The sequence below is a fragment of the Triticum dicoccoides genome, chromosome 6A (assembly GCF_002162155.2).
Source record: "Triticum dicoccoides isolate Atlit2015 ecotype Zavitan chromosome 6A, WEW_v2.0, whole genome shotgun sequence".
In the NCBI taxonomy this organism is placed as follows: Eukaryota; Viridiplantae; Streptophyta; class Magnoliopsida; order Poales; family Poaceae; genus Triticum; species Triticum dicoccoides.
Window position 1 is genome coordinate 578882173 of NC_041390.1, and position 10932 is coordinate 578893104.

Here is a 10932-nt window from a genome sequence, read left to right on the forward strand (position 1 = left end):
CGAAGGTCATGTCGTTGGAAGAGACTAAAACCTCAGCAAGTTCTATACAGCCTACAGATGCGCAGATAGAAATAGCCAATTTACGTCATACCAAACCAAGAAGAGCAAATACAAATATTACACCACAAGGTACTTACTTTCAGAGTGATTATCAACCTTTTCATTTCATTGGTCTTTTTTTTATGAAACTAATTTGGCTTCATGTCGCCCCATGACTGATTATATTTGCACATCGGACGAAATTTCCAGTATTAAATCAACCATGTCCTTACCTGAAAAAACTATGTTGGTGCACATCAATGATGCATTATTATCAAATGCAGAGATGAGGTGCCTTAGGCATGATGATGTGTTTTTGCATGATGATGTAAGTCAAACCACACAAACTCTCGTAATTAAACATTAGTGTCTTGAATTTTAAATGTATTCTATCATTGAAATTACAGGTAATAAATGCATATATATACTGTATAAGTGCCCAGGAGCATCTGCAAGATAGAGTGGGTGGAATGGTACATATTGCAAGCACGTTTGTGTCTTCCCTGCTAAAGAACGATGAGGTAGACCGGGCAACACATCGCCACATTGTAAAACGAGTGAATGCTTTTTTGGAGCATGACATGGTCAATCTTAACTCACTACACTTAAATATAATAATTAAGCACATTTTTACCTGAAAATGGTTATGTGTTATATAATATTTAAATATTTATTACTTCAGGTATTCCTTCCAGTTAACATCAGAAAATGCCACTGGTATCTATCAGTAATCAATGCGAAGAAACAAGAGATACAGGTACTGGACTCGCTTGGAGTTGGAATGAGCCGAAGTGACCTCACTAAGATGGTAAATGTCTACTTCTTGTGTTTTCCTTCATACATTACATTCTCTTTTGCCTAATATGTAGTGACATTTTTCCATTTAATAGTTACAAGGACTTGACCAGCATCTAAAAATCGCATGCAATATGCCAGAGTTTAAGAGAGGTGATAGGTGGCAGGACCTCGATATTACGAATTGGAAAGTCGTAGAACAGCTCCAAGAGCCAATCCAAACAGACGGGTATGATGTTCACATCTCATAATCTGAACTGAGTTATAGATAATTTATGATAGAACAGAAAGTCTTGTGAAAACAATATTGATACAAAAATATGGTCTTATTTGTTAGCCCAAACATTGAGGTAATAGATACGTTGGACGATGCATGGAGACATGTACAATGAGCATTATTACTTGTTTAAATACTTTATTTATATTGACATGAAAGCCTAAAGGAATATTTCGATAATGTAGCGCGTCATCTGGATTGTTTATGTTAATCTGTATGGAGTATTGGACAGGAGATATTTTGTCTGATCAGATCACTCAGTTATCTCTCTTTTCTTAATAGCATATTTCATCTCAAATGGTGCTTTTTAACCAATTATATTTAATTACTATATGCAGGAGGACATGAAAGAATTTCGACGAAAGATAATTTGATTAAGCGCAACTGGACATGATCTACTAGGTGTAGTTTCTGTGATCGGGATGAAACTATCAAGCATCTTTTCTTTGATTGCCCGATGGCGAGGGTGTTGTGGCGCTCGGTGCAAATTGCCTTTAACATTACTCCTTCAAATTTGGTCAGGTCGTTTTTTGGAACGTGGCTGGTTGGTATAGAGGCCGAAACAGCTAGACAAATTTGAGTGGGAGCATGTGCGTTGTTATGGGCAATTTGGAACTGCAGAAATGACTTGGCTTTTAACAGAACCATTTTTTGCAGGTTTTATTCCGGGCTACTGCGCTAATCCGTACGTGGTCATTACTCACTCCGACGGAGGCCAGGGCGCGTTTGGTTACTGGATCTGTCCGGTGGGAGATGGTAGCGCGGGATATCTTCAACCGGTTTGGATGACGGTCATGTAATAGGATAGGCGCTTAGTTTACCTATCTCTCTTTATTATGCCAGCCGGTTGTGGCTTTTGAGCCTTGTTTTACTTTGCTAGCTCTTTGTGAGCCAGCATCCTTTATTGCAGCACTTTGCAAGACATTGTTGAACTATTTTATTTATTTATAAATGTGGCCGTATGCATCGTTCTGATGCAGAGGCAGGGGAATCCCCCCTTTTTGGAAAAAATGAAAGAATTTCGACGAAAATTAGCTGTCATACTATTGGAAACAGAACTTAATACGTTAAAAGGAAGTCCAATATATTATCGTTCTGACAATGAAGAAAATGTATCTAATTCTGATGTTGAGTTTCTGGAGGACCGAAAGCGTAAGCAGCAAGATTCACCCGATGGAGCCAAAGACAAAAGCCCCCTTCCAAACCCTATCCGGCGTAACCGCAAGATTTAGTTGATGAACTATGCAACCACATCATGTCAATTAATGATGCTAATTCCCTGGAGTAAGCAACATGTCTAAGAAGTATAAAGTTTCAATGTACACTATTACAATGTTACACTTATTAACTGTTTGTTGCCTACAGGAAGGAGTGGGTGTGAAGCTCTAAACCCCATCCGATAGGATTAAGTCTCAGAAGGATTCAAGGTATACTCCGCAGGGATCAGCCGTTGGACATTGATTGTTTCAACATGGCTATACGTATACTTGCATGTGACAAGGCCTTACTCCTCATGTGCGCTTTATGAATCTACAATTTTGTGTAAGTTACCGCAGATCACAAATTATATTAACATTGTCACCATCATGTTTCTTAACCATTTCTTACCCAGATGTCCATGATCGAGGCCGCCCTCACTTCCGCACGAGATTTAGATTCGCGGGTACAACCAAATTTTCAGGCGCTAGCATCATTGCTCCGTAGCTCGACTTAGACTACAACATATCATCACACAATTAGGTAACTTTGGACTATTTTATATGGTTGTCGTGATTAATGTTTGTTCTCAATGAGTGTTGCTTGTAGATATTGCTTCCTCATGCATTCCTCGGCCACTTCATCTTGTTCGCAGTCGACAAACATGCACGTCAAGTATCTATTTTGGACCCACTATTTCTGCCCTTATTCCCAGAGAGATATGCGTTAGAATTTCAGAGGGTTGCATTCTACCTGAATGTTGCACTTGAATTAGCACAACCAGATTGGAAGTCTGATACATTTGCCTAGCCACGTAAAGCACCAATTGATGTTCCGACGAGCCTAGACCGGTCAGTTACTCTGAAAATCACTCTGCATGTTTTATTTTATTGTCATAACCTCCGAAGATAATGATATTGTATTCATCTACAGGAATGAATCTGGTTATTTTGTTTTCAATTTTATGCTCTGACATGGTAACAAATTTGTTCGTCTAATTTGCACGCTGAGTATTCTATATCACACGTTCATAAAAAGTTTGAAGCAAAATTGCATCCTAACATCATGCATTGCTCATGTAGGACGGTTATGAGTTGAGAAAGAATATTTTGATACACTTACTCGAGTATGATGCGAATGAAGCTGAAGACAATATCCCATATGATGTACGACAAATTCTCAAGTGCCTCAAGTAGGAAGTTAATAAGAGATGATAAACGGGACTTGATATCTATGCATCAGTAGTCACACTGTAGTTTTTTTCCTCAAAATTTATTTTTTATCTCCATGGGTTTGTTTACTGTATTTGCCATATGTTGTGGGCTATTTATTTATAGACATGAATTTTGTGATGCAATATGTTTTGGAGACTCAAAAAATTAAGCTCCGGCGCAACATAGATGCAGTCATTATCTTCTTTTCAATTTTATTATGCTCTTTGGGTTGGTAACAAATATATGCAAAGGCATGTAAAATATATAGTTTTCCGTCTGTCATAAAACTCTCGGTCGGTATCCACCGACCCATTACCGACCCATTATTGTCAATCCCTACCTATATGGATTTGCATGCTACTTAATAATGCATGTGCAATTCACGTTGTAGAGGTCTCGACAAGGGAATGACCATACAAATTGACGTATTTGTCTTCTTTCTCTAAATAAAAAAGGCTATATATGCAAAGGCATGCTTGTATGTCTTTTCTTGATTTGTAATATTTTTTGGTGCAACCAAATTATCTTTATATGCATGTTATTCTCATATATATTTGGATATTAGTCTAGACGTGCATTTGCACGTGCACGCTTACTAGTCAGGCAGAAGTGCCGCATGGAGCAGCTGCCTTCTGCTCCCATACATGTCGATGCTTTAGATTTCTATATATGAATATAAATGTATGTGTAGTCTCCATAGTAAGAAAAATGCAGACTTGTTCAGTCACGTGATGTGTAGTTGCTGTTTGGAATTCATGCATGTTCTGGTTCATGCTGAAATTATGTCGTGAAAAGAAGTCATCCCATCTACTTTCATGATGGGCAACCACTTTATTTGAGTGGATAGCTCTGAGTTCTGACTTGCATTCATAGTTCTAAGTTCTGTAGTTCTTCAATTTCTTAGTCGTACAGTGGTATGATCCCCTTAACTCATGGCTCCTTTCTTTCCATGTTACTGGTGAGTCATCGTTTGCATTTGCCAGTGCCACTAGTAGTACATAATTTGCAATGTCGTTCTACTTCATAACTAAGACATAAAAAGTTGAGATTCAGAAGACACGTTCGGCCAGAGCTGAAGGGAAAAGGCATGTAGATGGTGTTCTATCTTCTATCCTATATCTATCTTGGTTTCTCTTTGTATAATTACTTTGTAATTATTTCAATTTTGTTTAAGTCCTTTCTCTGATATATCTGTTGTAAATTGTAGGTACCGAGGCAAAATTCATAGTTGTAGTTGTCTGCAATTTACTATGGGAAAAGGTCAGAAGATTGTCCTTCCAGCGTGTCGTGGCCACCTCCCCACAGCACCGCCTCCATCCAGCGCGCCGCCCTGCTTCCCCACAGCGTGCCGCCGCAGGCGTAACCCTACATCGCACATTGAGAAATGGTGGCGCGCGGGGTGTGAGGCGGCGTCTCCCCACCATTTTTGTAGGTTGCCGCAAAAACAAGATGCACAAGTTCATCTTTTGTATGCTTTTCAGTACATCTACTTCCCAATGGTGAGTCCGATTTCCTTTGTGTTTCCATCGTCATGTAGCACAAACAATTGCTTGTGGTTATGCTTGAGAATGAGTACCGTACTGTCAATTGGTTAACCAATTTTATAATGAAGATGTGCTGTTTGAGGTTGTTTGAAATAAACTATGCAAAAATTGAAAGTGTCAAAGTCCACCTTGCAAAACAACATCAGTTATCTTCAATTCAAGTACATAAGAAAACATAAGCCCACTCTATAAAAACAACAATAGATGTAGGAAGTTCAGTTTGGCTATATGCGATTGGTAATGCAGATGTGTTCTTTTGTGGTGGAGATTTCGGGAGTAAACTATGCAAACAATTTAAAAGTACTAAGTCCAACATGCAAACCAGTAGCAGTTCTATAAGTGCAACATGCATCAAATTCAGAAAATAGCAAACCTGGCTTGAAACAAATTCACATCTGGTTGTTTAGTTCATAGCTCATCGTTTCTAATATAAGCCAATGCTTCTATTATAATATAGTTGTTTATTCTGTAGCTCACTTTTTCTAATATAATGTTAAAAGTCCACTAGATGAAAATTTCTCTGTTTTAGCTATATCAGTACTAGTGCTCATCGGTACAACAAAGTAGCAGTAATGATCAGTACAACTTACAAAGTACTAGTCGATACCGATTTGTAGCAGTGTAGTTTGTACCGATTTTAAAGATGGCTCTGTATAGTATTGGTCAGTCATTTCGTTAAACTGCCTCGGTTGGCAGCCTGAACGAACTGGGCGTGGTGGTTGTGAACGGCCCCGGACTAGAGCAGAGGGCGTTCAGGACCTGCGTAATGGCCGGGTGGCTGTGAATGACCATGCAGGCTCCGTGCTCCATCTCCTGGGTAACGGCGACGATGCCCAAGCCTAACAACAACAACAATGCATTGGGAGATGGCGTTTACCTGTGCGGCAGCAAGGATGATAGTGATGACACCTATAGAATTGTTTCCTGTGTTGCTACATTATCAGTCCAAAGGGTGGTGAAGATGCAGTCCTCGCGCGAGCCACCGCCGGCCACCTTCCTCCGGTGAGCAACCGCCGGCCGCCTTCCTCGCGCGAGCCTTCGTCGTCTGCCTTCCTCCGGCGAGCAACCGTCGGCCGCCTTCCTCCGGCGAGCCACCACCGGCCGCCTTCCTATGCCGCGTCTGCCTTTGCGCGCTGCGCTGTGTCTCCACTACCGCCTCTGGTCACGCACCGCCCCGTTCATGGCTAGCTTGTGTATGGAACCTGCAAGTTCAACATTTGCACTATATTCAGTTCTTGTACTCCCCCCACACCATCCTCGGCACCCCTCACTCGCGCCACGGCTGCAGCTTCACTCCCGTGCGCCACCGTCGGCTGCCGCGCCATGGCCTGCGCTCAACGGCTGCGGGTGGAGCCGCTGGGTCGAGGAACTTTGCCTCGACAGCACAACATCACACTCTGCTATCGGTCGCGAGAAGAGCTGCGTGCAGGCCACCCCGTGTCTGCCCTCGATCCGTCTCAGTCATCTCCCTCTCATCCTCTCTCTCCAGTCTGCATTTATGTGTGCAGGGAGCGGGAGGAGATAGAGCAGGGGAGTGGGAGGCCCTTCCATGGCAAATTCGTTGGCATCTTCCATGGAGATTGCGACCTCTCTTGATTTTTGCTTGAGGATTTCTCCTCTGGATCTGTCCACTGTAGTTCCTGTATAGCGGTGTCCTTTTTTCTAGTGTTCCTCAATATTGATGCATGTGTTTAATAACCCACTCATACGAATTCTAAAAACAAGCTTCAGTACAAGAAAAATGGGTCGTTCAGTTCAATTCCTGTTGCTATCAAGCTTCAGTACAAATGGTAAGAACTAAGAACTAGTTCTATTCCTGCTACTATCAAGCTGTTTGTTGATATGCTTACAAGAAATGAAATATCCTTTTTGATGTTTCTTTGTTGCCAAATAAAAAGCTAATATTTACGGACATGTGCAGTATAAACATTTGTTATGGAGTAGTACGCATTTTAAAACTTTTATATAATTGCAAAAAAACAGTATTCTCATTCCCAAAAACCTACAAAAAAACATCAGCTTATATTGATAGTTTTGGTTCTAGTCCTTATGGCCCGGTTCTAGTAACTGTGTCGCCCGCTCGTTTTAGTTTTTTGTTATCTCTCCTGGATGCTTTTGAAGAGCTTTAATTGTTTTTAGTTCATCTTTTGAATTCTTTTCAGTACATCTACTTACCAATTGTAAGTCCAGTTTCCTTTGTGTTTCCATGCTATTTCTATAGCACAACAGGTGTGTGTGGTTATGTTAATGATCGCATGTAACAAAGTTTATTTTGTAAGTTCAGAGAAGCAACGAGGTAAAAGCAAAACACTAAAACCATGCAATTCTTGTAAAGATATCTGAAAGTTCAACAATAAAAATTATATAAGTTTAGTCTCAAGTGGAGAGAAGTTGCTGCATCTCTGTCTGCCTGTGGATGCTCGTGTGCTATTGTTGCTTTCTCCCCTTCCTGTACATGCTGCTACTCACCTTTTTATCTCTCTAATGCGTTGTGTTGCACTACTACAGCTCGATCCAGGAGGTGCTAGCTCATGCTGGCTGGAACTAGGATGCAAAAGGGTTGACGGATCCATGCCGCACAAGCACTGGTGCTCTACTTTCTTCTTACTTTGTGTTCTAATTTGCTTTCTTCTTATTTTCAGTTTGCGAGATACAGAAAAAAGTTTAAAATATGTTGTGCCTGGAGTTCATATTATTTGCTACCCCAGGATGTACGTCTATAGTTTCTCCCTCCAAATGTGTTGATCCATGTGGTTGTATTTTCTGTGTTTCTCCCTCCAAATGTATGCAAGTACAGAAGTTGCACACAAACCGAAGTTTGTTTTAGTGAGAAAAATGCATACTGTCTTCTATAACTCATTTCACTTCACGATTACTTCACCAGTTTGTTGTTTCCTATTTATCATAATTCCTAAATGTTCTACTCAACTTCAGCGCCATGCTCAGTCCAACCACGTGGCTTCAGGGTGGCCGAGTTCGTCGCGACCATCAGTTCAGAGACCTGCGTCACTGCTCGTGTCGCTACCATGGCCACCTGCATCACTGCGTGATCGGTCAACAACCTCCTGCACAAGGAAAAGCAACAGGAGTAGAGGCGTCTGAGATGCTCTTTTCTGGCGAGGTGGCTGATTATGGTTGTCAGTTTGTAATACTTTGGCCGCAGTGTACTTATGTATCTTTTTCTGGCCGGAGCATGACCTGAACTTGTGTCAGTAAGAACTTTGATTGTGATGGTACTACAAACTCTATAAAAACACCAGCAATCCATTTTTACCGGTACTTACCTTTTATTCAATTCACATGGATTGTGCCCCTATTACCAATTGTGATACAAAAATGCACCATGCTCACCATTTTATTTTAGTTCGTCAGTTTGTAATACTTTAAAGAGAGGAGGTAAAAGTGAGCCCTTCGGTTTTGTATTATAAAAAGTGCTAATGTGAGAAACTTCAAAACCATCTTGTTTAATAAGTTCTGCTTGTTCCGTGTATAGTATTTATTGAGCTAAAAATGGTATGGTTCATACATTCTCGTCCATCTCGTTGTAATCATCCTTGTTTTTGTGAGTTTCCTGATGCAACTTTTGTGGTCAGTCCAGATGGGAGAAGGTGATCCGTCCAAAGTGTAATTCGGTCACGTTGACGTCCAAGCTCTACAACTGATCCGTACAAACAAAAACGGTGGTCCATTCTACAAAGGAAAAATGTTTGAATTAAATATATTGATCAGTACAAGTTAAAAATGATGGTCCGTTCGGAATAAAAGAAATGACAGAAATTCAACTTGTAAAAGTTCAAGCAAAAAAGGTACCCCATGCAATTCACATGGGAAAAGTACAAGTCGTAAAAAAGAGTAGTCTGGAACATCATTGTAAAAAATGTTTAGTTCAAAAAACTATCATTCAGTTCGATGATACAAACCATGCAAATACAGGGGCGACGATACAATAAACCATTGAAAACTTACGAGCAAAAAATTTACCCAAAACAGAGCAAAGTCTATTTAGTGAAAACACGCTTAGTACAAATCCATGCAAATATCAGCTCAAGTACTTTTTTCGGAACCTTTCAAAATTACTCTCTGAAGTATACATCAGTACAAACACACACGTAGATCAGTACAAGTACTCTGTTTTTTCTAACGGAAAAACAACATGATGGGTCTCATCGTAACCCAAATTACTCTTCAACGGTTACAAATTTGAGAAAAGGTTCAACATGATTAAGTTTCGTATTTTGGATATCTTTCCAACAGTATATTTTTTGCCTCATTTTGACAAACTTTTAGAAAAAATCACCTTCAAAATTAAATTTGACCGTATTTGAATTCATTTTTAAACCGTAAGGAATTAGAAAAACATTCCAATACGAAAACGTTGTGCATTTTCCATAGCTTTCCAATGCCGTATCATTTGCATCAATCCGACAAACCGTTTGCAAAAAATCACGAAAATACGTTTTGCCCAGAATTTCACCGTTTTCCAAATTACTTTTAAATCGTATAGAATTAGAAAAAATAATAGATATATGGAAGATGCGGATTTTCACCAGCTTTCCAACGCCATCTCATTTGCTCAATTTCGACAAACAGTTTGAAAATTAAGTCCAAAATACGATTCACGTTTTCGATTTTGAATAAAACGATTTTTTCAAAACTGCTCTTAAACTATAATGATTTTGCAAAAAATTTCTATATATTTGTAATGTAGATGTCAAGAGCTTTCCAACGATATGTCACACGCCCCATTTCGACGAAAAGACGAACAGTTCAACGAGATGAAAATCATCAGTACGATCACCTGAACTCATCAGTTCAAATAGGGTATTTGTTACGCGTAACAGAATAGCCAGATGTGTGTGTGTGTGTGTGTGTGTGTGTGTGTGTGTGTGTATAGCAAAAAATTCCCGTGCGTTGCAACGGGAGAAACAATCCACCCACATGACCATGTATTTGTGAACGCATGGCGCAGTACTGTATCAACTATGATGAAATCAAAAGCTAAAATGAGCAAAGCTAGAGGATTAACATACATCTCCAGTTACAAGATTGATTATGCAAAGCGAAAAAGGATAACAATGTATCAACAGACTTAGCTTGATGCCACATCAATTCGCATGTTCAAAGTTTGATCCTCAAACGTACCAATCTTGAAAATATTTTTTTTTTGAATAAATATGAACCACGAAGGAATCAAACATATAAAATAATGGTGGTGTTAATAGCAGAATGACCATTTTCTTAAACAAATTTTAGAATCAAAGATATTAGATGTGAAACTTCTGGCTTCTGAGATAATGGAACTGGGTCTTCTCATACTGCTCAAATACATCCTTACCTTCTCATTTAGGACCTAAATGCTCAAAGTAAGCAAAAAAGGAAGTCAAATTTGTGGTCCCTGAAAACATTTACAATGTAAACCAAAAATATGGTCTTCCCACGACTACCTTATCAGAGAACTTGTATATAATTGGAGGTTTGTCTAGAAGGCAATTAATTAAGTCTAACTGAAGGGTAGCGTTTTTATCATAAAAGTGTTTTTTCGGTCAGCAACTGATAAAAAATGCATCTTGTACTCCAAATGGTAGGTAAATGCTGCATTTTGGAGGAAACGACATTCCAAACATGTTAAGAAACATGAATATAAGCAAAAAGCAGGAAATTATTAAAGATGATTTTACTCTTCTTGGAAGCAAGATAAGTTCGTTCGGATGTAGTCGACTTCATTTATTGTCCAACTCTATAGTGTTACTAACATGTCTACACTTTTAACTAAAATCCAAACTAAGTGGCAACTATTCTGTACCTTGCAGTTGTGTTTTCTGGAGCTCACTGATGACAAGGGAACAACACATGTGACAGAAGGAGG

At 39.5% G+C, this 10932-nt stretch overlaps 2 protein-coding genes across 16 annotated transcripts in view; both read left to right on the plus strand.

Annotated features, from left to right (window-relative positions):
- The window catches only part of LOC119318106 (sentrin-specific protease 2-like), a 5333-nt gene extending 3503 nt beyond the window's left edge, over positions 1-1830 (plus strand). For 5 of the 15 annotated variants that reach the window (XR_005153946.1, XR_005153944.1, XR_005153945.1 and 2 more), the window contains 5 exons: positions 324-367; positions 447-623; positions 722-847; positions 930-1063; positions 1450-1762. Coding sequence is in view for 5 of the 15 variants with exons in the window: in XM_037592629.1 (XP_037448526.1) it covers positions 326-367; positions 447-623; positions 722-847; positions 930-1063; positions 1450-1459 (489 nt within the window). In the remaining 10 variants the exon portion in view is untranslated. The other 10 variants (XR_005153941.1, XR_005153938.1, XR_005153939.1 and 7 more) reach the window with 10 other exon arrangements.
- LOC119316011 overlaps positions 1-8361 on the plus strand; it is a 15073-nt gene extending 6712 nt beyond the window's left edge. The window contains exons 4-6 of the mRNA XM_037590417.1: positions 4730-5021; positions 7575-7654; positions 8001-8361. Coding sequence (XP_037446314.1) covers positions 4730-5021; positions 7575-7614 — 332 coding nt within the window. The 3' untranslated portion in view covers positions 7615-7654; positions 8001-8361. The remainder of the gene's footprint in view (positions 1-4729; positions 5022-7574; positions 7655-8000) is intronic.
- Positions 8362-10932: the final 2571 nt, after the last annotated feature.